The sequence below is a fragment of the Podarcis vaucheri genome (assembly GCF_965113315.1).
Source record: "Podarcis vaucheri genome assembly, chromosome: W".
NCBI classification, from domain to species: Eukaryota; Metazoa; Chordata; class Lepidosauria; order Squamata; family Lacertidae; genus Podarcis; species Podarcis vaucheri.
In genome coordinates, this window is record NC_138757.1 from 8,741,223 (window position 1) to 8,769,110 (window position 27,888).

General features: G+C 44.2%; 1 protein-coding gene across 2 annotated transcripts in view; it reads right to left on the minus strand.

Moving 5' to 3' along the window:
- The window catches only part of LOC309523301 (cullin-4B), a 236,591-nt gene that overhangs the window by 177,685 nt on the left and 31,018 nt on the right, over positions 1–27,888 (minus strand). For both annotated transcript variants that reach the window (XM_082207090.1, XM_082207089.1), the window contains exons 3-7: positions 26,818–26,887; positions 5,288–5,361; positions 2,013–2,175; positions 1,827–1,916; positions 204–286 (exon numbers count right to left, since the gene is read on the minus strand). In XM_082207090.1, the coding sequence (XP_082063216.1) occupies positions 204–286; positions 1,827–1,916; positions 2,013–2,175; positions 5,288–5,361; positions 26,818–26,820 (413 nt within the window). In that variant the 5' untranslated portion in view covers positions 26,821–26,887. The remainder of the gene's footprint in view (positions 1–203; positions 287–1,826; positions 1,917–2,012; positions 2,176–5,287; positions 5,362–26,817; positions 26,888–27,888) is intronic.

The following is a 27,888-nucleotide window of genomic DNA, read 5'->3' on the forward strand; positions in this document are numbered from 1 at the left end:
TGCATGGTTTGAATTGATGGAGTCAACTCTTCTTCTTTTGGAAACTATACTATTTATGTGAACAAAACCATGTAATGTGGCCTTGTCTGACATTATTCTTTACATATAGGAAATGATCCCACACTGGCAAAAAGCAGTGGTGGAATGAGGAGTCCAACATGAACAGCTTTAACACACCAGGTTGAGGGTGTCTACACACTTACTGAGTGCTTTGATCCAAGTAAGTGATAATCCTGTCTGTTTCTTCCTCCAAGCGTTTGTTGACATGATGGAGGTATTCTGGAACCTGTCAGAGTCAGTAAGTTATGGAGAAAAGCTAAATAAGACAAATCCTTTGGAGGGGATTTATTATATCTGGTCATATTAGTGCTGTAATACTTTGCAGGCATACCTAGTTTTATTGTGCATCATTTTATTGTACTTCACAGATGATGTTCATTATGAGGACGCAGCTGCAGGCAGCCCGGCTGCTTCCAGGGAAAGGAAGCCCTCTGCTGCCACCACCCCTCTTCTGGCCATGGGAGTGGAGCTTAATCTGCTCCACTTCCCAGTGGGGAGGAGTTGCGGTGGACCACATGGCCACCCACTCCCCTCCGGGGATGGGGGACAAAGTCCTGCATCCCCCGGAGGTTCTCAGCCATGTCATTCGCCTGCCAGCCAATCCGCTGGCTGGGGGGGCGTGGCCGGGCCCCATTTAACTGAGGCACAAGCCCGAGAGCTTCCTCTTGGCTCACTTCCTCTATCTCCCGCCCTCCCTCCCTATTATCAGGTTTCAAATTTGGCCTTGCTATGGACCTTGGTTGGTCGCCGTTGAGGGGCCTGGTAGGAATTTTTCCACTTGGCAAATTGGCATGGGCCATTTGGTTTTCGCCTACCTCGTAGCAATCGTCACAACTTTGTAAGGTTTGGCGGTTAGGCATTGGTTGATCTTATAATGGGGGAGGGGAGGTGTGGCCAACAACTGCCCCTCCAAGCTTAAGGAAATTGGGTGTGTGGATCTTGTCTGAAGTCCAGGGCTGGGCTAGGGCCATGCCAGGACCCCATGGGGAGCTTGAGTTGGTTTGCATCGACGGGGCTCCCCCTACCAGTGGTTGACCCTTACTGGACTCCCTGCATGACAGGCAAGAGTCAGATATAGTCGGGTCAATTCCAATGCCTAAACCAATACCGCTCACATTCTGTAACCAATAAAAGGTAAATGTAAAGGGACCCGTGACCATTAGGTCCAGTCATGACCGACTCTGGGGTTGCGGCGCTCATCTCGCTTTATTGGCTGAGGGAGCCGGCGTACAGCTTCCAGGTCATGTGGCCAGCAGGACTAAGCCGCTTCTGGCGAACCAGAGCAGCGCACGGAAACACCGTTTACCTTCCCTAGGCTCTGTGGTTTAACCCACAGCGCCACCCGCGTCCCTCTGTAACCAATAAAGTTGTGACCTAAATTTGCCCAATAACATTATCCTAATATCTTTGTCCTAGTGTCTTATTCATCAATGAGGGGGTCGTCTCGGGGTCTCGACACGCAACTAGGGCTGGAGGCGGGATTTTCTCCTCCTGAGCCAAGAGTAGAGGGGCTGGCTTAATAGACTACAGTATAGTGTAAGCATAATTTTATATGCACTGAGAAACAAAAAAATGTGTGACTCACTTTATTGTGCTATTCGCTTTATTGTGGTGGTGTGGAACTGAACCCACAATATATCTGAGTTATGCCTGTATTGTAGTCCCTATCAGCAGGGCAAAACACATCATGGGAGCTTCTGTTCTGCCCTCATAATCAAGAGATTAATATCCTCATGGTGCCCATGAACAGTAAGGTAATAAAATACCTCTCTCTCTTGCATAAGCCTCTGTCCTGCTGCTGCATATAAGCGATTCGTTTCTTCTAAGAATCTGTGCTCAAAAGAATCCTGATAAATCTGGGGGAAACAGAAATGAGTCATTTCCTTAGGATGCTCTCATAGTTTCCTTTGAAATATTATACAGGTTAAACATGGTGGGGATCCCTGACTCACCTGAAGATCTGAAAGCATGCTGAGGAGGCTGCGAAGCAGGCTCCTGTCAATAGCCTCACCATTTCTCTCTCGCTTAGTCAACAGAAGAATGCCATCAATGGTCTTGTTTTGGACTTTCTGATCGCTAATTATATGTGCCCTAAACAATTCTAGCCCCATATCCCTGAAAATAAAGAAATAATGATAAAGAATCAAAGTTCAACACAGGGAGGCAGCATATTGGATACCTTTGCATCCATTTATTCAGGACTGATCAGGTGTTACTTTCTGAATACTGTGTAAGAAAAAGTAAGTTCCTGGCTCTTTTGTGCACACATGACCTGACCCGATTATCATGCCTTCTCATATTGGGTTCAGCAACTTGTGTCTGACCAGGCTTCAGTCATTAATTATGCAGACTTTTAACTGATCTACACAAATGTCGATAGCGAGCTATTACTAGAGGGAACAATCTTATTTGCACATTTTCCTGAGAACCCCAAAATGTGTGTAAATCCAGTTAAGGGGCATCTATATATGTATTCATATAAATTGAAATTTGGATAAATACATAAACACTAGGAACTATTCAAAGGTTAAATTGTGAATGGGCTTTAAAAGATTTAAAAAACAGTTGGTTGGGGAGAAAACAACAGGAGTCCTCCCGGAACTTAATACTAGTAGCAAATTCAAGTTTAATGCAAGCAATAGGGTTGGAAAACAACATAGTTTGTTCCTTCCATGAGTGGTATGATAAACTGAGGTCCAGCCCAATGTGTACCACTTCTAGAGATACTGCACTGGTAAAACAAGGCTCTAAACCAAACTCTAACACAGAGTGTTCCTGTAAAACTCATTGTGGAAAAGATTTTAAATAAATACATAGACAATATGCAGAGTGCTGGGGGCATTACCCAAAGATCTGCATTTTGTTAAGCATACATAATTATAAAGTAAAAAACAACAACAGACAATTGTTTCAGATTTACAGCATTCTACATTGGCATCACATGTTTTAAAATCTCAGACTAAACTGCTATTTGTTTTTGTCCATGGCCCTGTTTATACTTCATAAAGGTAAAAGTACCCCTGACCATTAGGTCCAATCGCGGATGACTCTGGGGTTGCGGCGCTCATCTTGCTCTATAGGCTGAGGGAACAGATGTTTGTCCGCAGACAGTTTTCAGGTCATGTGGCCAGCATGACTAAACTGCTTCTGGCGAATCAGAGCAGCACACGGAAACGCCTTTTACCTTCCCGCCGAAGCGATACCTATTTATCTCCTTGCACTTTGACATGCTTTCAAACTGCTAGGTTGGCAGGAGCTGGGACCAAGCAACAGGAGCTCACCCCATCGTGGGGATTCGAACCATAATTAATGGTTGATTGTGAACACCTAAATCTTGATTGTTTTGTTCCTGGCTGGCTGTAAGTGCGCAGAGGAAACAAACCACAATTCCTTTCTTACCATTATACAATGGTGCCTCGCAAGACGAAATTAATCCGTTCCGCGAGCCTCTTCGTCTAGCGGTTTTTTCGTCTTGCGAAGCAACCCTATTAGCAGCTTAGCGGATTAGCGCTATTAGCGGTTTAGCGGCTATTAGCGGTTTAGCGGCTATTAAAGGCTTAGCGGCTATTAAAGGCTTAGCGGATTAGCGGCTAAAAGGCTATTAGCGGCTATTAAAGGCTTAGCGGATTAGCGGCTAAAAGGCTATTAGCGGCTTAGCGGCTTAGAAAAAGGGGGGAAAGCGGGGAAAAATCGGAACACTTGCAAGACATTTTCGGCTTGCAAAGCAAGCCCATAGGGAAAATCATCTTGCGAAGCAGCTCAAAAACGGAAAACCCTTTCGTCTAGCGGGTTTTCCGTCTTGCGAGGCATTCGTCTTGCGGGGCACCACTGTACCTGAACCAGAGATTATGGTTTGTTTTGCTCAAACAAACTATGTTTGAGAAGTCAATAACAAAAGACACAACACTGACTGTGGCTTGTTTCTCTCCACTGCTAGCAGAGAAGTATGAAGCAAGTGTAATTGGCTCATTCGTGACAAATGTGTGGTGTGTGGCTTATTCTTATATATGAACATGGTGTCTGAAGACAGAGACAGTTTTGCCAAGCTGGTTCTTGATGGCTCAGTCATTCCCAACATGTAGCACTGTTGCCATTCTTGGTCTCCAATCAATATACACAATGACCTCCTTCACTGCCATGGAGATTCTCTATACTTTCCAGATCTGAGCTTCTTGGTTTAGCGTAACTTTATCTTTAAAGTACCACACCCACATCCCTTATGAAAATCTGGGGGTGAGACGGCAAAGAAAACACATAAACCAGCCATGTTGCAAAGATTCTCTATTCTCTGTCAGTTTGTCATCTATCAGAATGAAAGGGAATAATTTAAGAAGAGCCTGCTGAATCAGGCCCATAACCCATCTAGCCCAGCATCCTGTTCCCACAGTGGCCAACCAGATGCCTGCGGGAATCCTGTAAGCAGGATTCAAGCACAAGAGCATTCTCCTCTCCTCTGATTTCCAGCAACTGGTATTCAGAAGCATTGCTGCCTCCAACTGTGGCGATAGAGCACACCCATTGTGGCTAGTAGCCATTGATAGCCCTCTCCTCCATGGATTTGTCTACTCCTCTTTTAAAGTCATCCAAGTTGGGGGCCATCACTACTTCCTGAGGGAACAAGTTCCATAGTTTAACAACATTCGGCTTCATTGGATGTCCATGAGTTCTAGTGTTACGAGGAAGATAAACTTCTCCCTATCCACTTTCTCCATGTCATGCATAATTTTATAAATTTCTATCATGTCACCTCCTACTTGCTTTTTCTCTAAACTAAGAAGTTCCAAATGCTACAACCTTTATTCATAGGGGAGACACTCCATCCCCTTTAATCATTTTCTGAACTTTTCCCAACTCCATAATATCATTTTTGAGGTGAGGCAACCAGAATTGTACACAGTATTCCAACTGTGGTCACCCCACAGATTTGTATAAAGGTATTATGATACTGGCAGTTTATTTTCAATTCCTTTCCTGATGATCCCTAGCATGTAATTTGCCTTTTTCCACAACTGCCGCATAATGAGTAGACATCTACTGATACTTGAGGGGACTCCATTTTTTCCTTCTTTCCACTCAGAGAACTGTTCAATTATTATTATTTTTCGCTTCCTGCAACTTAACCAATTCTTGATCCTCAAGAGGACCACTCCTCTTATTCCTTGACTGAATACATATTTTAACAGAGCATCTAAAAGTCTAACATCAATACTTCTCTTTTCTTCCTCACCAAATTGATGGCAGCGTTGAATTTTGAAGAACATATGTTCGATCCAGGAACAAAAAGATACTTCTAATCATTTTCTGCAAGGGGGGAGGGAAAACAAAAATCAAGCCATAAACACACTGACCAGTTTTAAATGCTATGTCTACCATTATGTATCCATCTCAATATCATTATTGTGCCCCAATCCTAAATATGCTTACTTGGAAGGAAAGGCCACCAATTTTAACGGGACTTGCTTCCAAATAGGCCTGCTTACTGACTGCAACTTTAGAAAGTCAAGTATATGAACTGACCACCTCCTCCCTCTTGCTCTATTCATGTTCTTTAAGATGAATGGTGCACATCCTCTTAATTGCCCCATCAATGTGTATGCTTCCACAACCAGGTCAGGTTAAGAGACAATAGCTGCCCCACTTCCCTTCACCAGGAGAAACTTCATTCCCTCCACATACTGAGATGTGGATAAATTTTAATCTATTTCTTCATATGATATCTTAATGAAATGCTTCTTCAATATGCTTTTATGGCATTGCCTTTTTAAGCTGCTGAGATCCGTCCCAATAAAGGTTCTCTTAATAAGACTGAAATATGCTGCATAACTCCTAGGGGTTCTATGTTCCCTGGCTGTATAACAGAGTCTGTATTCTAAGTCACACAAACTGTCTCTAAGAGTTGCAAAATGAATGCCCAGCCATCAGGTCACAAAAGCAATACAACAAAAAATAAGTCTTAAATACAAATTGCAAGCATCATTACCTGACACTGGTACAAAACAAAAAGTTGTATTTGCCTAAATATCAGTGAGCAGAAAGCTTGTGTCAGTATTGTAATGTCTCATTCTCACATTGCATAATGTTGTTGGTTGCTTTTAATTACTTAATTGATGTATGAGTATGGGAACTATTTAAATGTCTCCTCCCTCTCTCTGCTCTCTGCTCCTCTGCTGAAAAAGAGGGATGTGAGAGTTGTCGTGCTGTTTTGTTATTTGCTTTATAAATAAAACCTTTGATGTTACTATTCCAACCACAGTTGCTTCTGCTGCATTCTGCTGTAAAGGACTACAGTGATACCTTGGGTTACATATGCTTCAGGTTACATAAAGGTTAAACTCAGAAAATTATAATATTGTGGAAAAGTTCATTTATTTCAGTAATTCAACTTAAAAGGTGAAACTAATATATGAGATAGACTCATGACATACAAAGCGAGATATGTCAAGCCTTTATTTGTTATAATTGTGATATTATGGGGTACAGCTGATACAAACCCCAAATAAACAATCTCAGAAAATAAGAATATTGTGAAAAGGTGCAGTAGCTATTCAATCCATAACACCTGCAATGGGTTCAGTAGGAAGCACAATCATGGGGAAGTCTGCTGACCTGACAGTTGTGCAGAAAGCCATCATTGAGACCCTCCATAAGGAGGGAAAGCCTCAAACAGTAATTGCAGAAGAAGTTGGATGTTCCCAAAGTGCTGTATCGAAGCACATTAATGGAAAGTTATGCGGAAGGGGAAAGTGTGGAAGAAAAAGGTGCACAAGAAGCAGGGATGACCACAGCCTAGATAGGATTGTCAGGAAAAGACCATTCAAACGTGTTGGGGACTTTCACAAGGAGTGGACTGAGGCTGGAGTTAGTGTATCGAGAGCTACCACACACAGACGGATCCTGGAGATGGGCTTCAAATGTCGTATTCCTCTTGTCAAGCCGCTCCTGAACAAGAAATGACGTCAGAAGCATCTTGCCTGGGCTAAAGAAAAAAAAGAACTGGTCTGTTGTTCAGTGGTCTCAAGTCCTCTTTTCTGATGAGAGCAGCTTTTGCATCTCATTTGGAAACTAAGGACTCAGAGTCTGGAGGAAGAATGGGGAGGCACACAATGCCAGATACTTGAAGTCCAGTATGAAGTGTTGATTTGGGGAGCCATGCCATCAGCTGGTGTTGGTCCACTGTGCTTCATTAAGTCCAGGGTCAACGCAGCCATCTACCAGGAGATTTTGGAGCACTTCATGCTTCCTTCTGCAGACGAGCTTTATGGGGATGCTGACTTCATTTTCCAGCAGGACTTGGCACCTGCCCACACTGCCAAAAGCACCAAAACCTGGTTCAATGCCCATGGGATTACTGTGCTTGATTAGCCAGAAAACTCGCCTGACCAGAACCCCATAGAGAATCTATGGGGCATTGCCAAGAGAAAGATGAGAGACATGAGACCGAGCAATGCAGAAGAGCTGAAGGCTGCTATTGAAGCATCCTTTTTTTTTTTTGCAAGTAAATTTTTATTCAGAATTTGTAAAAGAAAAAAAAAAGGACAAACAAATACAAAAATAGACATTTTAACATAAATTATTCATCCTATTTTCATGCTATACAAAAAGTAAGCATACAATCATACAAAAAAAATAATATAAGCATTAGGCTCTACTTAGCCTTTGACTTCCCTCCACCCTTTTGGTAAGTATCAAATAAATCCCGGATTGCGTAATTAGTTTATTAAAGTTTATACTTATTAGCTGATAAAGTTTTTCTAATACCGCCAGTTCCTCCTATATATCCGTTCCAATATATTTCCAAAATTTACTCCAATTTTTTTGAAATTTCTGGTCGTCTTGGTCTCGTATTCTGCCTGTTAATCTATCTAGCTCGGCATAGTTAATCATTTTGACCTGCCAGTCACTTACGTTAGGTATATTTTCTGTTTTCCAGTTTTGTGCCAGCATAATTCTTGCGGCTGTGGTGGCATAGAGAAAAATTTTTTTATCTTCATTTTTTATTTCCTTACCCATAATTCCCAGCAAAAAGGCCTCAGGTCTTTTGGGAAAAGTATATTTAAAAACTTTTTTAAGTTCATTATAAATTGCTTCCCAAAAAACCTTCACCTTGTTGCATTGCCACCACATATGGTAGAGGTCTCCCTCCACTTCACCACATTTCCAGCATGTCTTATTTTCTGATCTATAGATTTTAGCTAATTTTGCCGGCGTGAGATACCATCTATAGAGCATTTTCCAGACATTTTCTCTCAAACTCGTACAGGCCGTAAATTTAATATCTCTATTCCACAATTTCAACCACTTTTCAAACTCGATGTTATAGCCGAAGTCAATTGCCCATTTAATCATTGCCTCTTTGACTTCCTCGTCTTTTGTATGCCATTCCAGTAATATGTTGTATAATTTAGACAATGTTTTGTTTTTACCTTCTATTATTTCTATATTGAATTTTGATTTCTTGTCCTCAAAGCCCATTTTTCTTTTATCTTGCTTTAACATATCATTCACCTGATGATACTGTAACCAACCGGTGAATTGATCCTTTATTTCCTCATAAGGTTTAAGTTTAAGCCCTTGTTCTGATTTTCTTACCAAATCTTCGTAAGTGGCTGTCTTCTCTTCCATGTTGGTTTTTTTTTTTGTTAAGACCTCTACCGGTGAGATCCACCATGGTGTTTTTCTTTCAAGAAGGTTCTTATTTCTTTCCCAGACCTGATATATTGGTCCCCTGAAAATATGATTTAAGAAAGCCCTGTGGACTTTCACCTTCTCATACCAGAGATATGCGTGCCACCCGTACCAATTATTGAAACCTTCTAAATCCAACAGGTCTCTGTTCTCCAGTTTTATCCAATCTTTTAGCCAAAGTAGGCACGCTGCTTCATAATATAAACTCAAATCTGGGAGAGCAAAACCTCCTCTTTCCTTTTTATCAGTTAATATTTTCATTTTAATCCTTGGTCTTTTCCCCTGCCAGATGAATTTCATCAGGGTTCTCTGCCATTCTTTACATTGTTTTAAACCTTTAATAACTGGAAGAGTTTGAAATAGGAACAACATTCTCGGCAAAACATTCATTTTAACCACTGCTATCCTTCCTAAAAAGGAAAATTTCATCCTCTCCCATATTTCCAGATCTTTCTTTATTTTTTTCCATGTAACTTCATAATTATCTTTATATAGGTTTATGTTTTTTGCCGTGATCCACACTCCCAAATATTTCACTTTTTTCACCACCATGATTTCCACTTTTTGTTCTAGATCTTTCGTTTCTTCCTTAGTTAGATTTTTAACCAGCATTTTAGTTTTATTCTTATTTACCTTAAAACCTGCCACCTCTCCAAATTCCTCAATTTTTTGTAATGCTTCTTTTACACTATCTTGTGGATCTTCCAAAGTCAGAACAATATCGTCGGCGAAGGCTTTAATTTTAAATTCCTTCTTTCCTACTCTAATTCCTTTCACTTCTGTTGCCTCCCTCAGTCTCTTATTAAGTACTTCCAAAATTATAATAAATAATAAGGGGGACAGGGGGCAACCTTGTCTGGTCCCTTTATAAATGTTAAAATATTCTGTTGTATTATTATTTATCACCAGCTTTGCTTTCTGTTCTTTGTATATTGCTTCTATGCCTCTTCTAAATTTTTCACCAATTCCCATCCTCTCCAAAACCTTCTTTAGGAAGTTCCAGGAAACATTGTCAAATGAAAACCAGTGCAGCTTTTCTGTCTATTTTCATGTCCAAATATTCAATAATGTCAATCAAATTCCTTACATTATCCCGTAATTGTCTCCCTGGGAGAAATCCTGTTTGGTCACCATGGATTTTATTAATCAAGACCTTCTTTAATCTTTCCGCCATTATATCTGCAAATAGCTTATAATCATTATTTAATAATGAGATTGGCCTATAGTTCTTTACTTCCATAGTGCCCACCTCTTTTTTAGGAATCAAGGTAACATAGGCTTCCTTCCAGGTATCAGGTATCTTTCCTTCTCTCAATATATTGTTCATAACCTCTCCCAGCACTGGTGATATTTGGTTAATTAATATTTTATAATATTTGGCTGGAAGACCGTCCACAAACATATTACGGACCAGCAGGCCTACCTGTCTTTGGTGGAATTGAGAAACAGGGAAAATAATTTGAGATTACGCTCTATCCCAGAGATTGAGAAAGAGGATTTGACTGGCTTTCTAACGGCAGAATTTTCCAAATTCTGGGGTATAAATCAAGACATAGACTTCAAAATAACGACTGCATTTAGATTGGGAAGAGTTGCCGGGAAGGACAGGCCTAGAGACTGTTTGATCATTTTAAGGACTAAACAGGAGAGAGACAAGCTACTTGATTTACATTTTAACAAAGCACTTGTGATCCAGGACAGAAGAGCACAAATTTACAAGGATATTCCTAAACAATTACTAGATGTCAGGGGTTCAGGAGCAGAGACGCAGAGAAGGGAGGAAGCAGAGAGCGAGGGGGAGGAATCCGAAGGGAAAATGAGTGATGATGACGACCCGAGATCTCCAAGCCTAAGCAGTGAGTCAGAGGACTCCCAAAAGGGAGCCCCAGTGAGCAGAGCAAGGGGGGGATCCGGGGGGACACCCCAGGAGGAAGGGAACAGAGGAGATTCAGAGAGCAGCAGCTGGAAGTCGGGACCCACGCTCATAACTGAGGGCGGCAGCAGCTGGAAGTCGGGACCCACGCTCAAGACTGAGAGCAGCAGGGAGGAAGGTAGCCAGGCATCGGGTTCCGGAGGCTGTCAGCAGGAGGGAGGGCACGAGTCAGGGGTGGTCACGCCCTCCTCAGAGAGCGAGGCAACGGTTAAGAGGAAAGTAGAGAGTTGGGCGCGCGCGCCAAGTTCAAATGCAGCGGAAGCTGGAGCAGTAAGCAGCCCGGAGAGTGAGCCAGGTCCTAAAGCCCGCCGCAAGGAGGCAGAAGGATCAGGGGGGTCAGCGTCAGAGGAGAGTAGAAGGGAGGAGGCCCAGGGGGGCAGAAGGACCCAGAGACGTAGGGAGAGGCGAAGGAGGTGGAGCAAGGCTAGGGTATTAAGCTGGTGTGCAAGAGGCGGGGACTCAGACGGGTCTTCGCCGACCTAGGGCAGAAGGTGTAGAGCTGCACGCTGCAGTTCGGAAATGAAACCTGTAACTTAATAAAGACTCTTATAAAGTGAACGCTGGCGGACTTGGTCCTATGTGAGCTGGGACTGGGTGGCAGCTCTGACAGTAAGACCCGTCTCTTAAAAGCTTCGGACACCTGATATCTCGCAGCGGAGAGAGAGGCAGCTGGAGGAGGGGATAGGTGTTTGGGAGCAAGCTCACGACGGTTAGCAGAGATGACGGAAGCAGAGAAAGTTGCAGCGCTGCAACAGTCAGTTACCCAATTGAACGCGGAGGTACTGGCATCCAAGAAGAGGGAGGAGGATGCGGCAGCCGCCTACAGAGATCTCCACGCCAGGTTTGAAGCATGGGTTAAACACGGGCAGCCAGGACCCAGACCGGAGGGGGTTGGGTTGGCACGGAGAGCAGGAGGGCTTGTGGCTCACTTCGATGGGAATTTACAACAGTACCCCAATTTTCGAGCAGACGTAATGTGCGCACTGCAACTGCTGGCAAAAGACTTTAGAGATGAGGAAGAGAAAGTGGGGTTCATACTATCCCATTTGCATGGGGATGCTAAAGCGTGGCTACGCAATTTGTGGAGGGATAAAGATCCGGCGCTTCAGAATGCAGATGCCTTTATCAAAGCGATGGATGCGTGTTTTTTGTCTACTATTGATGTGGATCTTGCCCGACGGGAGATTCATGGACTGAAACAAGGGAGGGCAAGCGTCCGGCAGTACCACGCCCGCTTTTTTGCGCTGGTCAGTGCCTTAGAGTGGGACCGGGATTCGCCCCCTGTCAGAGACCTGTTCTGGGAGGGTCTAAGCTCAGCGGTCAAGGATGAAATTGCAAGGGGGGAGAGGCCCCGAAGCACGCAGGAGGTGGTCCAAAGGGCGCTGACTGTGGGGGTGAGGCTGGAAGAACGTCCCTGGTGCAGAGATGAAGGACGTGGAGGGCGCGAAGCAGCGAGAAGTTTCTCTTTCGTTCCAAGAGAAGCAGCGAGTGCGCAATCCACACCTCCGCCAGGAGGGGGAGGGGAACCGATGGAGGTTGGAGGTGCAAGGGCTCAGTCAGCAGCCAGAGCCCAAGCACCGACAGCAGTGAAAGCGAAGCCTCCTAGAGGGAACAGGAAGTGTTACATCTGCGAGGATCCAGGCCATTTGGCGAAAGAGTGTCCCCGGAGGCTCCACAAGCACACTGCAGCCTCGGCGATGGTGACTGCAGCAACGCAGCAAGGAGAACCACAGCAGGGAAACGACGATGTCTGGCTGGAGACAGAGGCACTGGGGCCCAGCCAGACGCATCAGTGAAGCAGTCCCCAGCGATCTTGCAACCCACGGACCCCCTCCCACCCAAACCAGTAGTGCAGCTCACAGCATCTCTCCAGCTACCCGATGGCGTCACTATCGAAGTGCCGCTTTCTGTGGATTCTGGAAGCAACGCAGACTTTATAGCGCAGGATTTTGTGGAGCAGCACGCTATACAGCTACTGCCTGCCACTCTGCCCCTGCAAGTCGTCACAGTGGATGGCAGAGAGTTGCTAGGGGGGCAGGTGGTGAAGCAAACGCCACCGATGGTGATGCGCCTTGGCAACCACAGGGAAGTCATCAGTTTTAATGTCACCCAACTGTCGGACACGCCCATTGTGTTGGGCATGAGTTGGCTGGACAGGCACAGTCCGACACTGGCTTGGTACCAGAGACAGCTGATCTTCGGCTCCTCTTATTGCGCAGAACACTGCATCCTGCCCAGACAGGAGGGAGAGGAGGAGGAATCACAACTGCAGTTGGGAACGTTGCAAGCAGTCCCCCACAAATACGCGGACTTTTTGGAGGTCTTCTGCGAGAAAGAGGCTGACAAGCTACCACCGCACAGGCAATATGACTGCAAGATTGACCTCCTACCAGGGGCGACGCTGCCGAAAGGGAAGCTGTATTCCATGTCTGAGGACGAATTACAGGAACTCAAACAGTTCATAGATCACAATTTGCAGCGCGGTTTCATCCGGGAGTCCAGGGCAGTAGGGGGCAGTCCTGTTTTCTTCGTGAAGAAGAAGGACACGCCCCAGAAAAGACTGGTGGTGGATTTTCGCCTCTTAAACAAGATGACCAAGCCTTCTGATTTCCCCATGCCCAGGATTGACGACCTGCTAGCGACGGTGCGCAAGGGACGCGTGTTCACCAAGTTGGACCTGCGAGGTGCGTACAATCTCATCCGCATGAGGGAGGGCGATGAGTGGAAGACAGCCATGTTCACGCCTCTGGGCACCTACGAATACAGAGTGATGCCGTTTGGATTGCAAAACGGTTCTCACTGTTTCCAAGCTTTCATGCATCATGTGTTGGCGGGACTCCTTTACAAGAAGTGCGTCTGCTTTCTGGATGACATCCTGATATTCTCCGACTCGCAGCAAGCCCATGACCAAGATGTTCGGGAGGTGCTGAAGAGGCTGCAGCAGCATAGACTGTACGCCAAACTGGAGAAGTGCCAGTTCGACACGACGGAGGTGGATTTCTTGGGTTACAAGTTGTCGGACAAGGGGCTAGCCATGGACAGCGCCAAGGTTCGTGCGGTGTTGGATTGGAAGAGCCCGCGCAATCGGAAGGAGGTCCAGCGGTTTGTCGGCTTCGCCAACTTCTATCGCAAGTTTATCAAGGGGTTCGCGATGCAGACGGCGGCCATTACGGACACGCTAAGCTCCAAGAAAAAGAAATTCATCTGGACGGAGCAGGCGGAGCAGTCCTTTCAGGCACTCAAGCGTCTCTTCGCGTCGGAAGAGCAACTGCTGCATATCGACCCCAGCAAACCGATGCGGGTAGAGACAGACGCGTCCGATAGAGCAGTGGGAGCTGTCCTGCTGCAAAGGGACCCACAGGGGGTCTGGAGGCCGGGAGCGTTCTACTCCAGAAAGCTCAGCAAGTCGGAGCAGAACTACACCATCTGGGACAGGGAGTTGCTGGCCATTCATGCAGCTTTCAAGGCGTGGAGGCACTTCCTGATCGGCGCCAAGCACACGGTGCAGGTCTGCACGGATCACAAGAATCTGGAGCACTGGCGCACGGCTCAGTTCCTGAACCAGAGGCAGATACGTTGGGCGGAGTTCTTTGCTGACTTCAATTTCCGAATAGAGTACGTCCCAGGCGACACCAACGTCATGGCGGATGCACTGTCCCGCAAACCGCAATACCTCGAAGAGGCGAAGCCAGCGGCAGCCATGCACATCTTCGCGCCAACAGCGTGGGCGTGCGCTTCAGCCACAGTAGACCTGGATGCGGTGCGGCGGGCGTTGCAGGACGACTCCTTCGCGCGGGCGAAGATGGCAGAGGTGCACAAGGGCACGGCGAAGGGCGACGAGTTCCAGATACGAGACGGCTTGCTCTTACGTAAAGGGGCCATCTACGTGCCGGGAGACGAACTTCGCGCCAGGGTACTGCAGCAGCTGCACGACGCACCCACGGCCGGGCACTTTGGCACGGAAAAAACGGTGGAATTAGTCGCAAGGGACTTTTGGTGGCCCAGACTGAGAGGGGAAGTCGGGGACTACGTTGCGAGGTGCGACACCTGCCAGAGGGCCAAACCGGTGCACAAACCACCGGCGGGACTGCTGGAACCGCTGCAAACGCCGTTTGAACCGTGGGAGAGAGTGGCCCTGGACTTTGTTACGGATCTACCCAGCTCGAGAGGCAAGACAGCTGTACTAGTGGTGGTGGACTTGTTCACCAAGATGGCACATTTCATTCCGTGTGTGAAGGTGGCCACGGCGGAACAAACCGCCAAACTGTTCATAGATCACGTGTTCAAAGTGTCTATCCTGTCCGACCGCGGGCGCCAGTTCGTCTCGAATTTCTGGCAGAAGCTGATGAGTTTTCTAAATGTCAAGGTCGATCTGGCATCAGCAAGACACCCGCAGACCAACGGGCAAGCAGAGAGGGTCAATGCCATCATGCAGCAGTACCTGAGATGCTATGCCAATCAACAACCTGCGACCTGGGTGGATTACCTGCCGCTCGCCGAGTTCGCTTACAACAACACGAAGCACGTGTCCACAGGGGTGACGCCGTTCTTCGCCAACAATGGGAGGAATCCCAGAACCTTCCCGGGACGGGAGAGAGTGGGGGACGGAGAACCACAGACGGCGGACGCGTTCGCGTCAGAGTTGCAGGCGGTACACGATCAACTCAGACGGCAGCTGGAGCTAGCTAAGCACGCCTACAAGGTGCAAGCTGACAAGCACAGGCGGGTTGGCGAAGAGATCCAAGTGGGAGACTGGGTCTGGTTGGCAGCCCACGCAGTGCCGACCAGGTCACTAGCCAAGAAGAAGTTGGGGCACAAGCAAATTGGTCCGTACCAAGTCGAAGCACAGATCAACCCGGTAGCCTTCCGATTGGCGCTGCCGGAGGGTTCCAGAATGCATCCGGTGTTCCACAGGTCGGTGCTCACTCCCTACAAGGCACCTCACAGATTCCAGGAGCCAGGGACGGCACCGAGTCCGTTCCGGGAGCGGACGGAGACGCGAGGGGTGACGCAGCAAGACCCCATCAACGAGGTCACGGAGATTTTGGACTCCAGATGGGGAGAAGAGGGAGTCGAATACCTCCTAGCCAGAGAGGGCACCCGGGCCAGCGCCAATAGCTGGGTGCCAGACTACGCTTTGGAGGAACCCCTGCTCAAGGACGAGTTTCATGCCCTTTTCCCACACAGACCCATGCCAGCGAGCTTCTTCGACGACTGGCTGTTCACGCCCACACTTTCTTCCAGCACGTTCCATGGATTCGACTCGGACGGGGAACCCGCACTGAGCACCCGTTCCCCAGAAGGATCGCCGGCGGGTTCGGCGTCAGACACCTCGTATTGGTGGGACGATCGACCGGAGGAGCAATGGCGCCGGAAGTGGCTGGAGATGCCAGGTCGAGCGACCGACGCAGAGACTGACATGGACGTGTTCGGGGAGGACCTTGGGTTCGAGCACGGCGGTACAGAGATGGAAGCGGAACAGGTCAACGTCGGCGACCGCGAGGAGGAAGACTCGGAGGTCTTCAGTTGGCGGCCAACCACGGGGAGCGAACTGTATCCGGCATTCCCTCCCGTGATGATGGAGCACCCAGCACCCACACCTGAAAGCGGGGAGGGGGGAAGGGGGGGCTTCGAGGGGGGGATGGATGTCAGGGGTTCAGGAGCAGAGACGCAGAGAAGGGAGGAAGCAGAGAGCGAGGGGGAGGAATCCGAAGGGAAAATGAGTGATGATGACGACCCGAGATCTCCAAGCCTAAGCAGTGAGTCAGAGGACTCCCAAAAGGGAGCCCCAGTGAGCAGAGCAAGGGGGGGATCCGGGGGGACACCCCAGGAGGAAGGGAACAGAGGAGATTCAGAGAGCAGCAGCTGGAAGTCGGGACCCACGCTCATAACTGAGGGCGGCAGCAGCTGGAAGTCGGGACCCACGCTCAAGACTGAGAGCAGCAGGGAGGAAGGTAGCCAGGCATCGGGTTCCGGAGGCTGTCAGCAGGAGGGAGGGCACGAGTCAGGGGTGGTCACGCCCTCCTCAGAGAGCGAGGCAACGGTTAAGAGGAAAGTAGAGAGTTGGGCGCGCGCGCCAAGTTCAAATGCAGCGGAAGCTGGAGCAGTAAGCAGCCCGGAGAGTGAGCCAGGTCCTAAAGCCCGCCGCAAGGAGGCAGAAGGATCAGGGGGGTCAGCGTCAGAGGAGAGTAGAAGGGAGGAGGCCCAGGGGGGCAGAAGGACCCAGAGACGTAGGGAGAGGCGAAGGAGGTGGAGCAAGGCTAGGGTATTAAGCTGGTGTGCAAGAGGCGGGGACTCAGACGGGTCTTCGCCGACCTAGGGCAGAAGGTGTAGAGCTGCACGCTGCAGTTCGGAAATGAAACCTGTAACTTAATAAAGACTCTTATAAAGTGAACGCTGGCGGACTTGGTCCTATGTGAGCTGGGACTGGGTGGCAGCTCTGACACTAGACCTAAGAGCTAACTACACGGACCTAGCTGGACTTTTGAGAGGTAACGGAATACCTTACAGGTGGGAGTTTCCACAAGGCCTTTCATTTAAATACAAAGGAAAGAAGATAAAAATTAAAACGAAAGAGGACAGCCAGAAGTTCCTACACGATCACGGAGAAGACTTACAGAAAGGAGCGGCAGCTATTTGGCCACCACCAGAGTTAGGAAAAGAGTTACCACCCTCGGATTCGGACAAAAAAGAAGACACCCAACAAGAGTAACAACAGATTGACACAAGATGTCTCTGCAGCTGTATAGTTGGAACATTAACGGCGCGAATTCCCCAGAAAAACGCAAAAGGATCTTCCATATCTTAAAGAAAGAGAATTTGGATATAATTTGTTTGCAAGAAACCCATGTGACCAGGCTACACAGGAAGGTGTTAACAAATAAAAGATTAGGCCAAGAATTTATCTCATCAGACAGAGTCAAAAAGAGAGGCGTGGTGATTTACGCCAAAGAGAACCTTTCACCAAAATTTTTGTTTAAAGATGAACAAGGAAGAATCCTGGCTATTGAAATTTCGACCCAAGGAGAAAAAGTTTTGATATTGGGAATCTACGCACCAAATGAGGGGAAATCAGAATTTTATAAGAAGCTACATGAGACACTACTGGACTATCTGGACTATTCCAACATCATTATGATGGGAGATATGAATGGGGTTGTCTCTACTTTGATGGATAAGTCACAGAATCAGAATCTGACTAAAGATGGAAGACTACCAAAAACTTTCTTTGAACTAACTGACAATATGGATTTAATCGATCTATGGAGGACGAGAAACCCCCTAGGTAAAGAAGGAACTTTCTTTTCTGAAGCCCACCTGTCATGGACAAGAATCGACCAAATTTGGACAACTAGAGGGCTGGCACCTAAGACTACAAAAATAGAAATCTGCCCAAAGACTTGCTCCGACCATAACGCTCTGAAAATGGAAATGAGATTTACTACTGCCGATTCCTTCAGATGGAAAATGAATGACAACCTGCTAAGAGATCAAGAGATTGTAAAGAAGGCCCAAAAAGTTTTAAAGGACTACTTTGAAATCAACTTAAATACCTCGGTGGAAAAAAGAACAATCTGGGACGCGAGTAAAGCTGTCATGAGAGGGTTTCTGATACAACAGAATACGATTAAGAAAAAACTCTGGAATGGTAAAAAAGACAAGATATTGGAGAAGATAAGAGACGGTGAGAAAAAACTAAGACTGAATCCAAAATCAAAAGAGACTCTAAGAGAAATTAAATTCCACCAGTCACAATATGCGCAACTGATTAACCAAGAAGTGGAATGGAGAATTAAACAAATGAAACAAAGATCATTTGAGTCGGCAAATAAATGTGGGAAACTGCTAGCTTGGCAGTTGAAAAAGAGACAAAAATTAAATTATGTTACCAATCTAGAAGTTGAAGGAAAGAACATCCAGAAACCCGGAGAAATTAGAAAGTGTTTCCAGAAATATTTTAAAAAACTGTACACACAAGGATCCGAGGATGCAGCCGAGATAGAACAATTTTTGAAAGAAAATGGCCTTCCAGAACTACCTCAAGAGAAGAGATCAATCTTGAATTGTAAAATAACACAACAGGAAATTGAGGATGCCATTCAGAATATGCAGTTAGGCAAATCTCCAGGACCTGATGGACTCACCTCCAAGTATTATAGGACGTTAAAAGACTATTTGATACAACCACTAGAGGAGGTTTGCAACCAGATTATGGGGGGAGGGAAGGCACCAGATACGTGGAAAGAAGCATTCATCACATTGATACCTAAAGTGGAAACTGAAAAGACTCAACTTAAGAACTACCGTCCCATCTCACTCCTAAACGTGGATTACAAAATATTTGCAGATATTTTGGCTAACAGATTTAAAAAAGTACTAAATGAAGTAATTTATAAAGATCAGGCTGGCTTTCTCCCAGGTAGACATTTGTTTGATAATACCAGGAACATTATTGATATCTTGGAACTTTTACAAACAAATATCAACACCAAAGCAGTGTTAATCTTTATTGATGCGGAGAAGGCCTTTGACAACATTTCCTGGAAATTCATGAAGAAAAATTTGGAAGGGATGGGAGTGGGAAGGGGGTTTGAGAATGGAATAGAAGCAATCTATTCAGAACAAAAAGCTAAGTTGATAGTGAACAATGTGGTGACAGAAGAACTTCATATTGAAAAAGGGACACGACAGGGGTGCCCCCTATCCCCTTTATTGTTTATTTCAGTCCTGGAGGTTTTGCTGAACATGATAAGGGAGGATCGGCAGGTACAAGGAATACGGGTCGGAGCGAAACAATATAAACTGAAAGCATTTGCAGATGATCTGGTTTTAACACTACAGGAGCCAGAACCCAGTACAAAAAGAGTTTTGGAACTGATCCAGAAATTTGGTCGGGTGGCGGGTTTTAAGCTGAACAAGCAAAAAACTAAGGTGTTAGGGAAAAATTTGACGGCTATGGAGACAGAAGGGTTCCAGAAAGAGACAGAACTAAATATTGTTAAAAAAGTGAAATACCTGGGAGTTAATCTGTCTTCTAAGAATTTGAATTTATTTAAAGACAACTATGAGAAATGTTGGTTAGAAGTTAAAAAAGATTTAGAAATTTGGTCAAGACTGAAATTATCCTTGTTAGGTCGAATCGCAGCTATAAAGATGAACGTTTTGCCAAAGATGTTGTTTTTGTTTCAGGCCTTGCAGATTGTGGACAGAGTGGAATGCTTTGGAAAGTGGCAGAAGGACATCTCTAGGTTTGTCTGGCAGGGCAAAAAGCCCCGAATAAAGTTTAAAATATTAACTGATGCAAAAGAGAGAGGGGGGTTTGCCCTGCCGGACTTAAGGTTATATTATGAAGCGGCGGCCTTCTGCTGGATGAAAGATTGGATTTTACTAGAAAACACTGATGTCCTAGATCTGGAAGGCTTTAACAATTCGTTAGGTTGGCATGCGTATTTGTGGTATGACAAGGGTAAATCATATGGAATGTTTAAAAACCATATTGTCAGAAAAGCAATATATATGGTCTGGAAAAAATACAAAGACTTATTGGAAAGCAAAACTCCGAGGTGGATTTCACCAATAGAGGCCAAAGCTCGGAAAACAACCAATATGGAGGCATACTGGCCGAAATATTGGGAAATAATAGAAAATATTGGAGGTAATTGGAGATTGCAGAGCTTTGAAAAATTAAAGGATAAGGTGCAAAATTGGCTGCATTATGCCCAAATTAATGAGGTTTTTAAGTTAGATAAAAAAACAGGTTTCCAGGTGGAAAAATCGAAACTTGAGACAGAGTTGCTTGAACCAAAGACCAAGTTATTATCGAGAATGTATAACTTGCTGCTTAAATGGAACACTCAGGATGAGACAGTTAAATCAGCAATGATAAAATGGGTTCAGGACATTGGTTATAATATTATGTCTGAAGACTGGGAAAGGTTATGGACCACCGGTATGAAATTTACTGCATGTAATGCTTTGAAAGAAAACATTATGAAGATGGTATACAGGTGGTACATGACCCCGGTTAAGCTAGCTAAGATATACCATTTGTCCGATAACAAATGCTGGAAATGCAAGGAAGCTGAGGGGACATTCTTTCACCTCTGGTGGACCTGCCCAAGACTGAAGGCCTTCTGGGAAATGATCTACAATGAGTTAAAAAAGGTGTTCAAGTACACCTTTCCCAAGAAACCAGAGGCCTTTCTTCTGGGCATTGTCGGCCAGAAGGTGTCTAAAAAGGATAGAACTTTTTTTATGTATGCTACAACAGCAGCAAGAATTCTAATCGCTAAGCATTGGAAGACCCAAGATTTGCCCACACTGGAGGACTGGCACTCGCAATTGATGAACTACATGGAACTAGCCGAGATGACTGCAAGGATCCGGGACTTGGGAGAAGAAGCAATGGAGGAGGACTGGAAAAAATTTAAAGACTATCTGCAAAAGTATTATAAGTTATATGAAACATAAGATGTCGTATGATTGGGAATCTAGCCCCAGTAACGAAATTTAACTATCTATGAAATTTGATAAGATTTATGAAAGAACCAAGATTTAAATGGGTAAAAATGATATTATGGTATACTTTTAGAGTATATGGTGAGTAAGAGATTTAAATCTAAATTGTAATTGAAAATATAAAGAAATACACGAAATAAGGGTATAATTTGCTGATAAATTTATTGTCAAGAATGCATTATGCGGGGGACGGGGGAAGTCCAATGGAAATTTGAAATAAGTTATTGAAGTGGTCGTGTTTCTTTTCTTTTTTATTTTCTTTCTTCCTATCTTTTTCTTTCTATTCTTTGATTGCTTTGTTATCTCTGTAAAAAACGTAATAAAAAAATATTATAAAAAAAACAAATATTCAATAATGTCAATCAAATTCCTTACATTATCCCGTAATTGTCTCCCTGGGAGAAATCCTGTTTGGTCACCATGGATTTTATTAATCAAGACCTTCTTTAATCTTTCCGCCATTATATCTGCAAATAGCTTATAATCATTATTTAATAATGAGATTGGCCTATAGTTCTTTACTTCCATAGTGCCCACCTCTTTTTTAGGAATCAAGGTAACATAGGCTTCCTTCCAGGTATCAGGTATCTTTCCTTCTCTCAATATATTGTTCATAACCTCTCCCAGCACTGGTGATATTTGGTTAATTAATATTTTATAATATTTGGCTGGAAGACCGTCCGGTCCCGGCGCCTTCTCAGCTTTCATCTTTTTGATAGCCTTTTTTATCTCTTCCTGTGTTATTATCTCATCTAGTGCTGCTCTTTCATCTTCTACAATTTGTTCCAGATGGTGTTTTTGCAAAAATTGATCTATTTCTTGTTCTGTTTCCTCTCCTCTTTTATATAAATCCTTATAATATCTTTGGAATATTCTTTTTATTTCTTTTGGTTCTTCCATAATCATATCTCCTTCTTTTATTTTGCTGATCATACTCAGCTTCTTCCTTTCTCTCAGCTGCCACGCTAGATATTTCCCTATCTTATTTGCGGACTCAAAGTTCTTTTGATTCATCCTCTTAATTTTCCACTCTATCTCTTGGTTAATTATTGTGGCAAATTTAGCTTGTAATATTCTTAAGTTCTGTTTTAAACTCTCTTCACTAGGGTTAGCAGTTAATTTTCTTTCATTTTCCATAATCTGTGTTAAAATCTGCTCTTTCTTTTTTTCCTTTTCTTTTCTTAGTTGGCTATTTTTCTGAATCAAGAAACCCCTCATGACCGCTTTTCCTGCGTCCCACACCGTCTCTATGGAAGTTTCTCCATTTAAGTTCCACCTAAAGTATTCTTCAATTGTTTCTATAGCCTTATTTACTATCTTTTGATCATTAAATAAATATTCATTCATTCTCCATCTGGCTGTTTTAACCTCTCTACCTTTTAACTCCATGGAAACCGCACTATGATCAGATAGAGTTTGAGGCCAAATTTCGGACTTAATTAAGTTCTGTACCAATTCCCTCGAGACCCAAATACTGTCTATCCTCCCCCAGCTCTGATTCGGATTTGAAAAAAAGGTGAATTGTTTTACAGTAGGATTTTTAAATCTCCAAGCATCCGTCAATCCCAAATTATTTACCATGTCAAAGAAAGATCGTGGTAATTTACCTTCTTTCCCATCTTGTCTTTTTGTTAATCTATCCATGTTCGGCATCACCACCCCATTAAGATCTCCCATCAATATCATTTTCTGATCCATCCATTCCGTTAATATATTATCTAATTCCAAAAAGAAAGCTGATTTTTTCTCATTCGGGGCATATATTCCAACCACAACTATTTTTTCTCCATGAAGGACCATCTGCACCACCACTACTCTCCCATGTTCATCTTTGTACAGTAATTGCGGGTCATATTTTTCCTTTATATAAATTACTACCCCTCTTTTCTTAACCTTGTCGGAGGTCACAAATTCCAATCCCAATCTCTTATTACTTAATACCCTCTTGTGTTTTCTTATTACATGCGTTTCTTGAAGACAAATTAGATCCCAATTCTTTTTCAGCAATACATGCGCAATCTGATTCCTCTTATTTTTATTGTTCAAACCATTCACATTCCAGCTTATTATTTTTAAAGCCATCTATTAAACTATTCTAGCTAATTTAACTAGATTAAATAGAAACTACTGTTCCTTGCTTTCCTCCTCTTGTTCTTCCTCTTCTCCTGTTAAACTCTCCTCTTTTTCTTCTTCTTCACTCCCTTCACCCTCCTCGTCTCTCTGTCGTTCCTCCCTTTCCGCCTCCCCTTCAACTTTTCCCAGGTCCTTCTCATATATCCTCGCAAATTTTTGGAGTTCAACACTGGTGCTTAATTTAAACCTTTTTTCCTTAAAGTAGAATGAAATGCCTTCAGGAAACTCCCATCTATACAATATCCCATTCTTCTTTAATTGGTTTGTTAATTTTTTGTATGCCTCTCTCCTTCGAAGAAATCTCAAAGGAATTTGTTTAAAGATAATAATTCGGTTTCCTTCAATATATAACCTTTTTATGTGGTTCTGTTGCAGTATTTCATTTCTTATTTCCAAAGTGTTGAACATGACAATTACATCACCTGGCAGCTTTTTCTTTCTGGCTCTGTCTAATTTTGATCTTATTCGAAAAATATTTACTAGATGACAGTTTACCTCCTCCTCACTCTTATTTAACCAGGTTGCCAGCTCTTTTATCATTTTAAATCTAATATTCTCATTTGGGGTCTCTGGTACACCCCTCAGTTTCAGGTTGGTTTGATTTTGCCATATTGTCCAACAACTCTTCCTGCACTCTTTCTATCTCTTTAACTTCTACTCTAACTCTATCCACCTCCTTCTTACTAGTTTTCGTATCTTTTTGCACCTTTTTCATTGAATCTTCCAGAACCTTAGTTCTTACTGATAAATCTTTAACCCTTCCTGTCAATTCCCCCACCACTCCCTCCAATTTCTTATCCAAAATGTCTTGTACCTCAAGTAATTTTCTCTCAATATATTGTTCATTATTTTTGAATTCTTTCCTTATTTCGGCCATCAGACTACTATAGTCCTTAATTTCTTTGCTTTCTTTAGCATCATCTTGTCTTGACGGCCTCCTTTCCGCTGGTGTTGCCACCCCTTTTTTTGCACCGTTTGTCATTTTGTAGGCTTGAAGGGTCTTAGGGTCCACCACACTAACGTCTTTTGGGGAGTTATATAGATGCAGCAGATTTATAGACAGGTTTATAGAGAGACATAGTCCAGGATGGTCAACCTGCAGCCCTCCGAATATTACTGGGCTGTAATTTACTCACAGATCTCAGGATTCATAACCATAAGACATATAACAGGGCCTTTTTTGTGGTGGGTCCTTGGATCTGGAATAATCTCCCCCAGAAGCTAATCTCTGTCCTAATGTCTTTCAAAAAGGGATGAGGCACAGGATCACAAATAATCTCTAATGGGTTAAAAGGTTACCGGGTCTGGCGATGGGGTGTAATAGCAGATAGTAGGCGTCAGACTATACACAAAGTTTAACAGTCTTTACCTTTTACAGTCTTTACCCTCTTAGAGGGTGGTATTATAGAAGTCTGGCGTCACCAAAAATTTTCCTTTACTGGAGACTTGGAGGTTCTTCGGGAAGTGTTCTTTATGCTGGTTTAAGTTCTCCTATTTAGCTTTTGGCGCATGTCCCTTTAAATCTCAAATGCATGCAGAGGCGTAATAGATCAAGAACAAATTGAAATGGTGAATAACAGAGCCAAGTTGCGTCCCGAAATGGCTTCCTCCTCCCTTTTTTAAACCCATAGGGAAGTCACTAACATAAAACCAGCATTAAAATCTGGGGAGGACCCAGGCTTTCTTCCCCCCACTTCAAACAAGAAAGTTGATGTTAACAATAACGTCCTCAAAAAGCCTGTCGGTTAAAGCATCAACCAAATGCCCCAGAAACCTCCTTTCCTCCTCTCAAACCCGGTAAAGAGTCTCTCTATCAAAAAAAAAAAAAAAAACCCCAAAAAACTCAATATTACCTTGCTTCCAACTCTCTGTACTTTGTACTTTGTAAAATGTACTTTGTTACCGAGGATATTCCTTCCCCTCACTAGCGGTTACTTCTTGCTCTTTCATTCACGTCTGCCAGCTTTTCGCTTTACTCCTTTGTCAATCTTACCGCCAGTAGTGGATTCCTCCTTCTTTTGTCTTTAATTACTTCTCCGCTGGGTACTTCATTCAGAATTCCTTTGGCTTTTTTACTTTGATTGTTTTTCCAATGTTCTCCCTCCTCTGCTTCTTCAAAGCTTTTAAGACTATTTCCCAGCTTTTCCTCTGCTGTCGGAGGTCCGCCGCTTTCACTCGGAGCCTGAGGCTTCACAGCATGGAGTCTGATGCTTCCCCTTCTCGCTGCGGCTCCAGCCTTGTTAAACGCCGGCAACACAGGCGAGCACACGCAGCCTTGCTGGGTGTTTTGACCAACAGGATATTCCACCTGTGGTTTAGGGGTTCACGGAGCCTTCGTGACCCCTCTAAGACCCCCACGCTGTTCGAGGCTCCTCGGACGAGTTGCCTCTCGCTCCTTCCCGTGGCCGCGGCGTCCCGGAAGTCGCTATTGAAGCATCCTGGTCTTCCATAATACCTCAGCAGTGCCACAGGCTGATCGCATCCATGCCACGCCGCATTGAGGCAGTAATTGATGCAAAGGGGGCCCAAAGAAAGTACTGAGTACATATGCATGCTTCTACTTCTCAGAGGTCCAATATTGCTCTATTTGCAGTCCTTGTTTTGATGATTTGATTTAATATTCTAATTTTCTGAGATTGTTAATTTGGGGTTTTCATCAGCTGTACGCCATAACATCACAACTATAACAAATAAAGGCTTCACATATCTCACTTTGCATGTCATGAGTCTATCTCATATATTAGTTTCACCTTTTAAGTTGAATTACTGAAATAAATGAACTTTTCCACGATATTCTAATTTTCCGAGTTTCACCTGTACGCTTCAGGTTACAGACTCCGCTAACCCAGAAATATTACCTCGGGTTAAGAACTTTGCTTCAGGATGAGAACAGAAATCGTGCAGTGGCGGCACAGCGGCAGCAGGAGGCCCCATTAGCTAAAGTGGTACTTCAGGTTAAGAACAGTTTCAGGTTAAGAACAGACCTCCAGAATGAATTAAGTTCTTAACCCGAGGTACCACTGTATCTGCAAATGGGTGTTTAATCCTCAGTGTGTGTGTGTGTGTCCAATTATCTTGCCCCCCCTGCAACTATCTCTGACCCTTGGAAAGCTGCTCAAGATAGTCTATGGACCCCTAGAGCCAGTTTTCCGGGGCCTGCAGATGGGGGGGGGGAGCCATCTTTGGATCCAAGCTCACATACCGAATTTTTTGCTCTATAAGACTTACTTTTTCCCTCCTAAAAAGTAAGGGGAAATGTGTGTGCGTCTTATGGAGCGAATGCAGGCTGCACAGCTATCCCAGAAACCAGAACAGCAAGAGGGATTGTTGCTTTCACTGCGCAGCGATCCCTCTTGCTGTTCTGGCTTCCGAGATTCAGAATATTTTTTTTTCTTGTTTTCCTCCTCCAAAAACTAGGTGCGTCTTATATAGCGTCTTATAGAGCGAAAAATACGGTAAATATTATTTGAAAGAAAAATAAGCCTTACCATTTGTCTACAGTGGTCTTGCCAACATTTGTCTATTTTCTTGAGAAAAAGAACACTGTCCAATGAATCCATGAGGAAGAAGTTAAGAATATTTAACACAATAATTGAGACAACACCAACACCTGATGATACTGTTCTTCTGCATCATTGCTAGAAAATTCATCTTGAAACAAAAGAAACTGTCAAACCCTATTTTAAAGCCTTTGTTAGTTTAGGATATGGCTATGCAAAAGATGTCCACCTAAAAACAGCTAAAAGCATAGAGACCAGAACAATTACCCCACAATTCAAATCTAAAGGTGTACTATGTTGGTGGCACGTTGCCACTAAAATCAGTAGTAGAGTCATGAAATAAGTTAGCTAATCTTCCAAGTTATTTGTTAAAAATTGATGTTAATACCCATAATTTATTCAAAACTTTGTAATCCTGCAATATTGTAAGCATGCGCACAGCCTCAGGGTTATGAACATCAAATCCTGCCTCCCTTGCTCCTTATTGTTTCAAAAGTCCTTGTATTAGAGCCCAAACAGACTTTTAAGACCCATCCTACAGTTTAACAGGGGAGATGCTCAGATGGAAAGAGAGAAACACTGATGTGTGCATCTCTCTGGATTTCAGCCATTATAAAAATGAAGGTCAAAGAGGCTCTTTAGGTACTGAAAAGTCAAGGCTTCCTGGAGCTTTTGACTGAACACAACCCCAGTACTACAAATTCCTATATTTTAAAACTTCAGGGAACATGTCCTTATGAAGCTTGGGGGTATGCAGCTTGGGGGTACTTCCAGATACATTGCTGTCACTGGAGGTTCAGGTGGCCTTGGTGGTACAGACTGCCTTCCATCAGCTGAACCCAGCTGAACCCCTATCTAGACAGGGATAGCCTAATTTCTGTTGTCTATGCTCTGGTAACATCTAGGTTAGATTGCTATAACATGTTATATGTGGGGTTGCCTCTGAAGACAGTTCAGAAACTTCAGCTGGTGCAGAATTCAGTGACCAGTTTGCTCACCGGGGCAAGACAGTTTGAGCATATAATGCCAATCCTGGCCCAACCGCCAATCCGTTTCCAG